General features: G+C 40.1%; 1 protein-coding gene across 8 annotated transcripts in view; it reads left to right on the forward strand.

Annotated features, from left to right (window-relative positions):
• The window catches only part of ZNF385B (zinc finger protein 385B), a 178,205-nt gene that overhangs the window by 92,191 nt on the left and 71,356 nt on the right, over positions 1 to 14,658 (forward strand). Inside the window, exon 1 of one of the 8 annotated variants that reach the window (XM_076342506.1) lies at positions 3,244 to 3,422. The exons of 6 other annotated variants lie outside the window; for them this stretch is intronic. Coding sequence is in view for 1 of the 2 variants with exons in the window: in XM_076342502.1 (XP_076198617.1) it covers positions 7,656 to 7,686 (31 nt within the window). In the remaining variant the exon portion in view is untranslated. Of the gene's footprint in view, positions 1 to 3,243; positions 3,423 to 7,633; positions 7,687 to 14,658 lie in introns of those variants that run through there. One more of the 8 variants, XM_076342502.1, reaches the window with a different exon arrangement.

A 14,658-nucleotide genomic window follows, 5' to 3' on the forward strand; every position in this document is an offset into this window, starting at 1 on the left:
ACCCTGATACCCCAAGGATTAATTCCCTAAGGAAACATGAACATAAATAATAAAGTACCTGATACTGACCTCTGAGAAAATACACAAACTCCTACTAAATTGCATCTGGAATGGTCGTTCGCACCACAAGAAACAACAGGATGAAAGATGGACTTACTGGAAGGGCAGCAAGGTTTCTTAATTTGAACTGTTGCAAGGACATTGCATGGTGGCTGTAACAGCTTTACTGTGCTCTGCCCAGAGCCCCTTGCTCTGAGCAGCAATGCAGCTTCTCTCTGCCAAACTTCTGGAGGGGAAGGCTTCCTGCATCTGCGCCTTCACACCAAGGAATCCCTCATCTCACTGACTAAGGTGCAGCGAGGAGGGTGCTAAGCTAATATAGCAAGGTAACAGTTAAGTCTGTGCTTTTTTGTGTTTATTGCTAGAAGTTGCTAGATGATCTATGGGTGTGTTTGCCAGTTTCTGCATCATTCTTAATTTTCATAATTTGATTGGATCCCTTTTAAAACTTTATATGTTAGACCTCTGTTTACTCTTTGTCTTAAATGCATTTCTTCCTTTGCACTTGAATAGTCTGAGTATCCTACTCCTTCACCCCCCCAGTTTATCCAGATATTGTCCTTCTTTATTTAAGATGTTTAAAATAGAAATACAGGAGCTGAAATCCTAGGCAAACCTCTACCACTGCAAGTCAACTGTCTATAATTTATCCCAGGGCATTAATTTTCTTTTTTTCAATCTAGTTGTCATGTAAAAGAAAGACTCATACTTTGTCTGAGGAAGTTATATGTCTGGGTTTTTCTCAGGTGTCCTTAAATGAACTAAGCTAGACTTCACAGATGTATAGTGTCTCTCAGAAGGAATTTATGTGAATAGCTATTAAGCTTTAAATGCACACCCTTTCATATTCCTCATAATTTCTGAATATATGTTAAACAAATACAACTTGACGTTGAAGTTATCAATTTCTTGCTGTATTTCTTTTTGGAGTTCCATCTGGGATTTTTTTCATTGAACAATCTTTTCCAAAAGTCTTCCCCTATAAAATGGTCTTTCCATATAACCTTTTAAATTGAAGCCTTTTATTTCCTGCCCCGTCACACATTTCTTTAAATTATGTTTCAGAGAAGATTTTTCTCTCCCGAGGTGGGAGCAATTCCAAACATATTTGATAAAAATGCCAATGGGACTGAGCTGAGGCTGCGACTCGGCTGTTTTTCTTTTCCCTTTGAGTTTTACCTAGTTTCATGGTGCGTGGACTTCTTTCCCTTCCATTCAGGCTCGACTGTGGGGGCGCATGGATCAGAAACTTCATCATTTTGTTAGCAGATTTATCTTCTCCCTTCAACCCTCACTTTTAGAGAGATGTGGATTTGGGCTTGGCAACCTGTCAGAAGTGATGTGTCAGGCTGCATTTTTCTGTCTGTAGCTGGAGACCAGTGTGTTGGCTCAGACTTGTCAGAAACCGGCAGCTGCTGCAGTGTTGGTGGGGTGATGCCCAAGTCCCGGCCCTCCTCTGGCCCTGATGGATGCTCTTCCAAAGCGGGAGTTGCGTGCTATTGTCGGGCATCCCTGTCATGGGCTGTTGATGCCTCTGAATAAGATGCCATAAGAGGAGAGTACTCTCTTTTTGGAACAAGTTCCTGTCTTGCTGGGCATCTGCCGAGGTGACTTGCTTAAGCTCTGCAATCTCTCTGTGATTGGACAAGTCTAGAGCAGGACCTGCTGAGGCAAAACTGAGGTTGGAATAATGAAACTCCTGAGAGGTGGGCAAGGAGCTTATTTAAAATGTTGTCTTGCCCTCTTTTCGATGAAGTTGCTCTTATGTTTTCACTCCTTCTCTTTGTTGGTGTGATCATTTGCATCATGTCCCTTACACCTTAGGATTGCAGCTGAGTGCTGTCTGAGATGCTGAATTAAATAACTGCAATAAAAACTCTTCCATCATTCTCTCCTCTTCTCCCTCAAGTAATAGAAAAGTATTTGCTCAAAAGAACAAAAAGTAGTGTTCTTTCAGAATTTTATTTCCCCTTTAAGCACCTTTGCTATAGATCAGAGAATTTGTAAAACTAGGATCAACCTGTGTGTTTAATTTCAGCTTATCAATAGAATGTTCTCACTCAGCTGGAAACTTCCAAGCTAGAGGAACAGACCTCTGCTGTCACAGCCTGCTTGTTCTTTCATATATTAACATTTAATATTTTTGCTTCTGCGAGCTCCAAAGTCAATTCAAGGCTGCTTAGCAAAAGCAGATTTTGTCCAACACGAGTAAAAGATCATAATCCTCAGTGTGACGTGTTCTTTCTGAAGTGTCAACAAAATGTATTTTGGCATAGAGGCTGGGCTGTTGAAAGCTGTGGGTTTGCAAGAGGCTTCTGTAGAGGTAAAAGGAGCCGCAGGTGGGATGTCAGGGCTGTGGGGAGCAAAGGCAGGGAGGGCAGAGACAATTCAGTGACTGGGAAAGGGCATGCAGGAGTCTTTCAGCAGGGAGCTCTGGTAAGGAGGAGGAAGAATCGTCTTTATCTCAGTCTTCCTCCTCCTCTTGTGCATTATCCCCTACCACTTGCTGTCTTGCTAGAATATTTCCTCCTGACTGTATTATCCTGCACCTCATGGGAACAGGCAAGTCAGGGTCTGCTCATGGGGCAGGAAATTGAGGGGCTAAAGCTGCTCCTTCTGCTGAGGAAGGATCAGACAGCAACCCCTGGGAAAAGGTTTTGTGTGTTTGCTGCCATTGAGGTGCTGGGAGAAGGGCAGCAGTGTCAAGTGGAGGGTGAGGGGAAGGCTCTTGTATAGGAAAATATTCCTTCAGCTGTCCCTGACAGCTGCTTGCTTTGCCTACTGGTTGGCTTTGCAGGACAAGAGTCTGCTTTATTGCATTTTGTCTCTGATTCGCTGTACCAAACCAGGGATAATCTGCTATTTATAATGATCTTTAGAAATTCTCTGACTCACCAACAGGATTTAAGGTAGAAAAGTCTTTAGGTGATACTCACTTTGATCCCATGTGTTCTGTCCGCTCAGGAGCTGTGGTGAGATGGAAGGAATTAAACATCTAGGACTGGAATCTGAAAGGCGCCAAGTATCCCAGGGCCAAATGCCCTTAATGCCCATCAGTTGCAAGTTATATCGTAATGTGAGTTAATGGATTATGAGCAGAGAGCAGTGGGATTCAGCTGTTAGTCTGAGCTCCTACATATACTCTGTGTAGGAAGGGTTGTGCTAGAGAAAAAGCAGATCTGTATGGCTAGAGGAACAAATTCAAGGAGAGGATCCTTGATTTTTTTCCTTGTTTGTCTTGTGTTTCTGTGGATGGAGCAGCACTTTACCTGAGTTGGTGAGGAAGATGAAGCATGGAACTTCCTTATTCATTCCCATTTTGAGGTTATTTGCAACCTAGAGGCACATGGAGAGAAAATAAGGTAAGCATCTTGGTGCAGCGACTGTTGTATCCTTCAGGACATGAGGCTGGAGGCAACTTCTGCTGTGCTGGTCTCTTGTGCCACAGCAGGGAGGTGGTCTCCTCCACCTCTGTTCATTGCCAGTAGAACCAGGGTGAGTAGGAAGAAACACAAGTCTCTTTTTTGTCTTTTGTCTTTTTTTTAAGCAAGGCTTTGATTCAAAGATCACTATTTATAATAGCTTCCATTAAACCCTGAGACTCCATACTGGCAAGTAGCATCCTATTACTAAAGAATAAGCATTTCTCAAGCATTAAAACTGCTATTCAGCTGTTCTTTTGTCTCCATGGCAACTTTAAGTGTAACAACAAAGCACTAGGTGATGTTGTCAGTCAAAAAAATGTGTAATGCTCAAGTGATTGTTGATAGCAACAAAATGGATGCCAGTGCAGGGTCACTTACAGCCAGTAATAGATATTGCGCCTATGGCTGAAGTATTGCATGTGACATTTTAAAGCAGAAAACATACCAGAAAAAGTAAGGTTGATGCAATTGGCAGTTTTTATAAATTATACGTGAGGTATGGTTTTAAAATTCAACGGGAAACCGTGGTTTACCTTCTCAATGGAATGAGTTGCATGAAAAGCGAAGAGCTCCTTGGATATACAATACGTGCCACCTTGAAAGAGGAGCTCAAGCTTTCTTCTCAGTTTGTCAATGGATCAGAGAACAAACCCCACTTTAGAAAAGTGGGGTCAAGTTCCTAAAGTGGGTAAAAGTTAAAGGTTAGAGTTCCTGTCTAGCTTGATCTGAAAAAAGAAGCATGTTAAAAAAGAAACGGCAATGCTTTTCTTACAAATAAATAAATAAAAGGGGGTTGGGAGGAATTATCATCAGTTTTTGATCTTAACCCTATGGTGCCAGGGGCTTGGATATTTTACTGACATGTAGAATTGAAAATCATTCATGGGGAAAAAGCCTTGAGAAAATCAGACTGAACACTGCTGAGACTAGTGCTGGAAACCAGCTATGAAAGGACAACAATTTCCAAAAAAAAGATGCTTGATGTTAAAGCTGGGAGAATAGGAATTAAAGTAGTTTCTATGTAGTTGAGACATACTAAATGAAGAAATCCATTCTTAAACAAAAGTAGTGACAGATGAGTTAATGAGAATAAAACTATATCATTTTAAGTAATTTGTGTCCGATATTTGACAAATCTCTTTGAATTGTTGGTGCTGGATGTACTGTGGGAATTCTGGCTCTTAATACATATGTATGCTATCAATGCAGCATGTACCATGACACCTTTTGGAGTCTTAAATTAGTTGAATTTGAGTGCTACTTTCTCCAGTTAATGTATCACTTTAGTGCTATGTATTTTATAAAGGTGTCACCTCATTTCCTGAACCCAGGGTTCATGACTGTTTGAGCTGTCTGTTACCAAAGAAGGCTTTTCTCCTCTGTGAGAAGGATGGAGGATGGAGATTGCAACCAGTTGTTACTCAGAGTCTGCCTTGACAGCATCACAAAAGCCCTCTTTTAGTGCAAACAGAACAGCTTCATACACTGGCAACAGCACAAGATACCATCTGATGTCTGTTTTAGACTTGGACAGGTACTCATGTGGTCCTCGGTTACTCATGACTCCAGTTATACCTGTTTCTGTCCCTTCTAAATGAAGACGGCATTAGTATATTTTCTTTAATTTGTGTTATTCAAATAATTTAGCCTGTTTTCACTATGAAACACATCCAACTCTTACTGTTTCCTTGCTTTATGTGGGGAAAAAGTATTTCTTGCTTTTTCTGTGGGAGGGAAATACTCATAAAACAAGACTTTCAGGGCTGCTAGTGTCTTCTCTTCCATCCAAAAAGCTTGATTTCCTTATTTGTTTTCATTTGTCTCAGATATAAAAACTTTCTGAGCAGTCTTTTGGTTTTGAAAGTCCATAGGTAAACCCAAAGCATACCTGTAATTCAAATAAAATAGCACATTTTTTTGAAGCTCCCAGTTGTATTAGACTTTCTTAAAACTTATTAAACTGAAACTCTAACCTACATAGTCCTCGAGTGTTCATATGCCAACCTGTTGTGTGAGAACTTAAAACTTAAGCTGAGATCTTACAGAAATTATTCATTTGTTTGCTTACAGTTTCTTCTACTGTACAGTTTGAGACGAGATCTGCTTAAGGGAGTGATACAGCCACTGCTATGGTTAGCATAGGAACTGCAAGTTTCAAAGGGGCGCACTGTTACAAGCTATTTATTACTTGGTGTAACACCTCTGTAAGCTCATGAAAAGTTTGGGATTAGTTTGAATGAACTAATGAAATTTTTGTCTTGGATATTTTTTGTATATATTTTAAAAGCTTATACAGACAGGTACCCTTCAAAATATGGACCACTTCAGGAAGTTGTCTTTGTAGTCAACACTGACACAGGCTCTCTGCAAGGGATCTCTTCCAGATCAGTGTTTGAACTTATTTTGTGTTAAGCTGCAATGATGAAAAGTGGAATGGTCTACAGGAGCAGGCTCTCAGGCCAGCAAGCCACCCTGGATGGGGTGGGGATGGGAGCTCGAGGCAGGGGCTCCTGCTTTCCTGTGAGAGCTACCAAGAACAGTAGGCATGTGGTGCTGAGGAGAGATACCGGTCAGATGGGGAAGAATAAGTCATCTTGCATATTCTTACCAATTCTGCCGTCATCTCATTGGTGAGATGTCAGGGCAAGCAACTAAGAAAACTGTTTGGACATGCTTGACTGTCAGCTGAAAAGCATTGCAAGGAAATTCACAAATGTCAAGATTTCTGTCATTTTTACTTTTAACCTTTGAAGGGTGGACATCAGGGTAAAGAGCTGCCACCTACTCATTCATTTGTCAGATACATTCAACTGTTTGTAAAGCAGTAAAAGAAAAGAGGCAGAATGGTGGGAATCTAAATGAGAGTGAAATAAACTTCGGCAGACGTACTTGATGAGATTAATTGGTACGAGTCAATGGAAGTGTGGGACACTAGTTGCCAGGTCACTTAATAAAATGAATTTTATTCTCATGAGAGACAGGATAACAGCAGCACTTGAGACTGACAGGTTCCTTTTCGCAGCATGGTTATAACATTAGTGGAGGCTTTTCTGTACCTGTTTGCTCTCCTAAGAAGGACAGTTACACATGTAATAGTCTTAAATGTGACTGTACGTCTGTCATAGGAGGAACTGAAGACGCACCAACTGACTCCAGGCTGGCCTCAAGCTGAGGAGTGTCCGCTTAAGTCAGTATCCCTTCAGGCTCAATTCTGTACCTTGTCTTAAAGTGAAGTTTTATATCCCGTTTCAGTCCTCTTCCCTTTGTTTGAATCTTTTGGGGAACATTTCCCTTCTGATGTGTTGTGTGTGTTAAATCTCACTGATTCTCAAGTTGCTCAACCTATAAGCAAAGCTATTATTGCCCCTAAATCCAGATCTATAAGCTCTTCTGAAAACTGAAAGTTGCCTACGATTCTTTTTTGCTGTGATTTACCACTGATGACCCCTTTTCTTTTTTCTTTTTTTTGCAAGCCAAATATGTATTTATACTTTTGTAACTAACTTTCCCGGTGTAAGCAAAACTTGGAGCAGTGGGATTCCAGACGTTCGGGGAAAGATCTCTTAACATCTAGTTGCTATTGAAGGATGAACTTTAAAATGTTATAACTCTGTCAATTAGTCTGCATAATTAAAAACTATAATCAATGTGATTATTTTCCTCTGCATTTTCTTTCAAGTAACTGAAGTTCCAGACTATGAACAAGATCTTAACACTTGTCGTTATTTGCTATTTACTCTGCAAATATCACATAATCTTGCTGACCCTTCTTTTAAATGTGAGACGTATTAAGGACTTCGTAGTTTCTAATGAATACCTCTTTACAGTTCACTAAGATCTGTTTCAAAGATCTGATTTTTTTGAGCTACACATGTACACAAAATGCACCAAATTCCATGGAGCCAGTAGCAGTCATCTTTTTTCCTTCTCTTGCCAGCTTTTCACTTACCTTTACTTCTTTTCCTGCTGTTTTGAGTGCTTTTTATAGTAAAGCGATTTTCAAGTAATGTGGAGTTTAACTGACACTGTAGATTTAAGGTAGAATTCTTGTCAGATTGTCAGAAGGTTTAATTTTATGTAGATGGATTGGATGACTTGAGACTGTCTAGCCCTACTTCCCATGATTCAGTGACCAGCTTTCAATCAAAATGCTTTGTCTATCTAGTAATAATGGCTGAAAGTTGCCGTCACCCTAGAAAAAGTAAGTATACGTTCTTTGATAGATATCTTGCTTTGTTGCAACTTGCACAAATCCTAATGTCCCTAAGTAAAAGCTGTCTCCGCTTTTCACAGATTCAGCTCACAGTGCTTTGCATGCAAGCAAATTGTTATGGCAGGTGTAAGGGACATGGTAACTAGCAGCTTTGCTTTTGGGGTGTTTTGTCATGAACTTTGCTAGAAATGCATTATGGAAAATTAACTTTTAAAATCACATACAAATTATATTTGGGAATAAAATTTTAAATCTTGTATTTACTGCACAGATAAGCAACCCTGCTCTTGCCTATGATGCATGTTTGTCCTTAATACGAAAATAAAAGTGTTCCATGAACAAAAGTTCCCAGTTTCATTACAGCTATGGAACTTTCCATTTCATGTACGGTGGTAACATGGCTCTGTACAAGTTGCTTTGACAAAAATACTATTTATATAAAGTGGAAAATTCCACTTGCAGAGTGAGAGGGAATCTTAGCAACCTTCTTTTCCCAGAATTTGCAACTGCTACTGTATTGAGCAGTATTAAAATGTTCAGTTGTCAACAACCAGATTTGACAGAAGCGTAAATGTTAAGTTTTTCTGTTTTAATTGTCCGTAGGAATAGGTACATAATTTCTATCAGAGTGATTCTGTTAGCGTTCGTACTGTTCTCTGCATTTCGAATGCAAAAAATGCAAGTACCATAGTAAAATAAAAAATGCAAATTTCAAACAGAAGTAAGTGCTCTTGTCTCTTATTAAGCTGAAGCTTTTTATTTCTCTATACAAAGGAATATAGAGATATTTCTACATATTTCCAGGTTATGATGTTAAGATTTTGACAACCAGGTTTGCGCAGGAAGGACCCACTTTTGTGCTGTAGAATGGATGCGATAAAATACACTGCACTGGGGACATCATTGATGTTAGCTTGCAGCATATGTTTGTGCTTTTGTTTGCTTCTGCTAAATTTTGTTTTATTGATCTCTTGACGAAAACTTGTGATAAAACTCTTTCTGAAAGACATAGCCTCCTTGAAATCAAGCAAGGCCGTGGTTGTACTTCATAAAAGAAAAGTTTGACACTGGCTATAAATACCTTACCACAATTTGTCTTTAACGACTGCAGTCATAGTACCCATTGCTGGTCATCTAATCCTCTCCTTGTCAATGTGGAATTGCTTCTCTTGTACATATAACACCATTTTATTCAGTCTTGATACAAATGCGTGTGTGGTTGAGATTCCCAGATTCTCTTGGGAGATTATTTCCACAGTCTGGTGCAGCTCAAAAAGGCTGCCGCTATGAACATTAAATGAGACTCAGAATAATCTTGGTGTCAAGAAGCTTTCCCTGATGTTCAGACCTGTTTTTCTCAGTTATGTACTTCTATTTCAGCTCTCTCTAATCTCCAAACCTTTCAGAATTCTTTACTTCAGAAGTCTTTCAAATACCCTGTTCCCCCCTCTTGCTTCTATGTCTGTCGTGTATTGTTCTTAGGGTGTCCATATTTAACTTTTTGTATTTGCTAGATTTCCCAGAGCTTGCTTCTTATATTGCTTTGCCTCAGTCTCTTTTCAATTTGTAAATCCTTTTGCAAGGTAAAAGGTACCTGCTGCTCAACACAATAAGCATTATCAGACAGGGACCGATAAGTCCTTGCTTCATGTAAGGGATACATTGATACTTTGAGCTTTGTCCTTCACGCTGTGGCCAGGTTATTAGGCTTCATGTGTGATGGTTTTATGCAGAAGAGGGAACTGGGCTTTTTCCTCCTTCACCTTAATTGCTGCTCTGGCAGGTCAATCCCTCGCTCTTGCAACTCAAATATTATTTGGAAACACATCAAATGTTTTTACTATCTATACCTTTTTTTCGTATTTCTCACTGCATGACCAAGGTAATCTTTAAAAAAACTTTTCAGACAAAATGTCCAGATATTTTTATTTTCTGCAGTTTTTGCCTAAATCTTATTTTAACTCTGCACCACTGCCTGATGGATTGATTTATCAATCTATACCTAGCCCAACATACGAAGACCAGTTGGTCTTAGATTGATTTACAGATTTTTCCACTGTTTTGTTTGAATATGTACATACAGAAATAGAAATACTGGGCAAGGCTCATCTTGTCCAAACCTCTGTTCTTGTAGGCACAGAGGTTTACAATCTCAAAACTAGTTGAAGTTTTCTAATTCTTACCACACTGGAATCCAGCTGCTCTTATGATTCCTTCTTATTCCCATCCTAAGTTCATTTTTCCTATCCTTCATCATGGATACCAAGAATTAAATACTGTGCTGCAGGTGAGATCTCATGCCATAGGATGACTACTTTTCAGTTTGTGTTGGAGACACATTTCCTTGATTTTTTTCATGTAGGATGATGGCTCTTCTGGAGTTCATTGTTGCAAACAGTGCTGTTAAATCTGGGAAAAAGAAAATGTTTATAGCTATTTTCTATTCTGGCTCCAATGTTGCTAAAGACATACCTATCTTTTTTTTTTTTTTTTAAATTGAGGTATCAGTAATGGTACTCTATTCAAACGTGCATTCCATAAAGCATTTAAAATATGACACACACATTTCTGTTCTTCTATAATAGAAAAGACATCCGAGGATTAAATTTCACTTTTCATGACTCATTTTTTTCTGTAACTTTTAGAAGTGTTTAATAGATGTTTGAAGTTCATGTCCTGGGAAAAAGGTATTGTAGAAGCCTGAATTTCTGTGTTGGCAGAAAGTCGTAAGATAAAAACTGTCTTAGCAAAACTTGTGGTGAAATGGACCTTAAATTAAAAAACTCAAAACTTAATACATGCCACATATTTAAGGGATAGATTTAGAACACTTCACATACATTTTTCTCTTTAATGTAAACATTCTACTACTGGCAAATGGACTTATTCTTCTCTTTCCTGTTCTAGTCTCTACTCCGACTACACTTTTTTAAATACCTAAGGAATTTTTTCTTTTGGAAGCAGCTAAGGCCATCATGTATCTTCCTGATCAAAGTGCATAAAAGCAAGTTAATGGTAAGTTCAGTTGCCTGATCTTCTCCTGTGCTGGCAAGCATATACTATAGTTATGGACAAGTTTCACCCAGACTCTAATAACAAATACTTCCAGAGAACGGTTTTGAAAATTCTGAAGAATGACACAGAAATTCCAAGAGTGTAGGTACTGCAGGTGGAGGTGGAGGGAGATCGCTTATGCTGTCTGTTGTAGGTGACCATGTTAAAAGTGTGTAGGCTCCTTCCGTAGAGATTGACCTCCAGAGAGTACTTCTGAAAATGCAAGTTCAGAGCATACTTCTTAATCAGCACTGCTTAAGGAAGCTCAGCTACTGAATTAGGGACTTTGGTTAGATTCCTTAGGTTATACAGCAGTGAGTATATTCTGGAGTATGGTTTCACTCTGAAAGGCTGTATCTATTGCAGAAATACATGGCATATTTTAAACCCACTCTGGAATACATACTTAACTGTGAAACCATGACGGGTGTATCCACAGGAATGTATAAGCCTTGACCTTAACTAAGGAGCCAGTCTTTCATCTTTGCCAACTTCTCTTGACGAATTTAGCATGCTACTGTAGCAACTATTCATGCAAGGAGATGTTACAATTCAGGACATTTGCACAGAAATGGAGGGAGAGCTGCAGTGTGCAGTCCAGAATATGTGGTAATAGACAGAGGAGCGGGTAAGCTGTGATTCCCCTCCCTGGACTGCAAGTCATTCTGCATGACTTGCTTGCTGTGGTCCTCCTGCTACAAATGCTGCTATCTGTGTAATGTCATAATTGTTTGACCTTTCCATTTGGTGTTCATATATTTCATGCCTTCAGTGGGTTTCTCTGTGCAGCAGTTTAAGAAGTATTAGTCAAAGAAGAGCATGTAGTAGTTTCTGGTCATGTAGTATCAAAGTGAAAACGCGGAACAGTGCTAACAAATACCATGGTACCTCCTCTTGCTATTCCTTTGCATTGAGAAATGCTAGCTATAGCATCTGACCCGGCAGCTGTTGTTTCTACATAGAGCTCCTCCTGCTGAAGTTAATCAGCCAAATTTCACACTTGTACTGCTGCTAATCCTAGTGACTCTGTGGACTTAAAAGGAATGATGACAGATTTGCACCAGGGTAACAGTAGAAGTTTGGGCCGTTTGCTGGAGTTTGGTACATCACACATCATACCTCCAGGCCTTAAGTTTATGAAAGCAGTGCTTCCCCCTGGTTTTCTCAATAGCAAATATTTGCAATTAAAAGGGAAAAGCAGAGGTATGTTATGGTGTGGTGGGTTGACCCTGGCTGGATGCCAGGTGCCCACCAAAGTTGCTCTATCACTGCCCTCCTCAGCTGGACAGGGGAGAGAAAAAATAACAAAAGGCTCATGGGTTGAGATAAGGACAGGGAGAGATCACTCACCAATTACTGTGACGGGCAAAACAGACTCGACTTGGGGAAAATTAATTTATTACCAATCAAATCAGAGTAGGGTAATGAGAAAATAAAAACTAAGTCTTAAAACACCTTCCCCCCACCCCTCCCTTCTTCCCGGGCTCAACCTCACTCCCAAATTCTCTACCTCCTCTTCCACAGTGGCACAGGGGGATGGGAAGTGGGGGTTGCGATCAGTTCATCACACATCGTCTCTGCCACTCCTTCCTCCTCAGGGGGAGGACTCATCACACTCTTCCCCTGCTCCAGTGTGGGGTCCCTTCCATGGGGTGCAGTCCGTCAGGAACAGACTGCTCCAGCGTGAGTCCCCCACAGGGTCACAAATCCTGCCGGCAAACTTGCTCCAGTGTGGGCTCCTCTCTCTCCACGGGTCCACAGGTCCTGTCAGGAGCCTGCTCCGGTGTGAGCTTCCCACAGGATCACAGCCTCCTTTGGGCATCCACCTGCTCCAGCGTGGGGTCCTCCACGGGCTGCAGGTGGATATCTGCTCCACCGTTAACCTCCATGGGCTGCAGGGGGACAGCCTGCCTCACCATGGTCTTCACCATGGGCTGCAGAGGAATCTCTGCTCTGGCACCTGGAGCACCTCCTCCCCCTCCTTCTTCACTGACCTTGGTGTCCGCAGGGTTGTTTCTCTCACATATTCTCACTCCTCTCTCTTCTGACTGCTGCTGGTGTTGCACTGGTTTGGTTGGGTTTTTTTTTTTCCCCCTTCTTAAATATGTTATCACAGAGGCGCTACCACCATCACTGATGGGCTCGGCCTTGGCCAGCGGTGGGTCTGTCTTGGAGCCAGCTGGCGTTGGCTCTATCGGACATAGGGGAAGCTTCTAGCAGCTTCTCACAGAAGCCATCCCTGTAGCCCCCCCGCTACTGAAATCTTGCCACGCAAACCCAATACATTTAGATATAGTCTTTTTAAGTTTTCTTAGTGTCTAAAAGTATACTCTTATAAAATGACTTAAACTGTGACTTCAAAATCTTACACGAATAATTCTCTCTCCAATAATCTGGGTTGCATTTCAGGGTTTTTGCTCGCTCTCTTGCAGTGAGTGGCATTATAGCTACCAGAAACATAGCAGCACAAGGGAAAGCCATGCCTTTGCAATAGCAGTGTTTTCTATCCTTGGTGTCTTTTGCCAGGTTCTTTGCACCTCACAAAAGCAAAACGCATTTTCTTTGAATTGTGTAGTTTCATCTCTCATTGTTAAGTTTTAAGAAGTTCAGAGTTATAGAGCTGCATTTCAAACCATATGTTTTCTGTAAAATGTGTATTGCCTTTCAGTCAGAAAAGCCTCTCTTCAGTCTTACCAACAGCTAAGTATGAAGTGAGGTTAAATATATGTGGTACTCTTGAGAGAATTAGGAAAAATGTTTAAACATGAATTTTAAGTCCAGTGTTTTGGAATTTAAGCTCATTCTTAAAACAGGAATCAGGACAGAGTTAAAAAATGTAGGGTTCGTTGCTTCATTCTTACTTCTCAGAATGATAGGCTCTGTTATTTACTATAGTATATAACCAGGGATTTAGAAAGTGAAAGGGGAGGGAAATACATCTGCCTGTTCTAGGAGGCGGGCTGAAGCCTGTATGGTGCTTAGCTCACTCTTTAAACTAGCATTTAGGATACTAAATATTAAGTATCCATATTAAGTATGGATTTTTGCTTTTAAAATTGGAGTGAAATATTACACTTATTTTTAAGATAATGCAAAGGATATTTATTGGAAGTGAGAAGGAGTTGTTTCTTAATAGAAATAATTAACAGAATAGCCATCTTACCTGATTTTTAAGTTATGCAGCAAAATGCTACTACATCTACTTACTGATAGAAACAATGTAGTATACCGAATGACCAGTAGTGAAAGTAATTTTGAAGAGAGGATTGACTGGATTTTTTTCTTCAAGATACACTTATCAGGATATTTTTTTTATGAAGTGTATTGTAAGGGTTTGGAAATTCTTTAAAAGAGACCCTAATAAAAGCATAACTGCAAACTCCCATGGCAGAGGAAAGATAGGAAGTGTGGCAAGGATAATTTGACTAAACTATAAGCTCTTTATGGAGTCAAGCACAAGAGGACTATAGGTATAGGTAGGAAATGAAAAGTAGTTTATATTACTGAGGATGATGAAGAAAGAGTAACACAAACATATAGGACAAAATTAGAAGAGAAATGAGACTGAAATAAGCATCAAACTTTAAGAAATCTTTCTGTAAGTGCACTTAGAGTACTTACAGAATACCAGTGAAAAAGGTGGACTGTTATTCTGTGAATGTCAGAGGCAGCCAAGAAGTTTGGGTTGCATGGTGCCATTTTTGCATTATTTTTCGTTAGAAAGATCAATTGTGTTAACCTGACAGTCATCAATATAAACAAAAACCTGTAAGAACAGGTTAGAGTGTCTCCATGAACTAGAATCTTCAAAAGGCTGGTACTGACAAACGTGATGCAAAGATATTTGCACAGATGGAAGCAGAGCTGTTACCACTTGAGAAGAGAAGACAGAGTCCCAGAGCACTA

The sequence above is a fragment of the Aptenodytes patagonicus genome, chromosome 6 (genome assembly GCF_965638725.1).
Source record: "Aptenodytes patagonicus chromosome 6, bAptPat1.pri.cur, whole genome shotgun sequence".
NCBI classification, from domain to species: domain Eukaryota; kingdom Metazoa; phylum Chordata; class Aves; order Sphenisciformes; family Spheniscidae; genus Aptenodytes; species Aptenodytes patagonicus.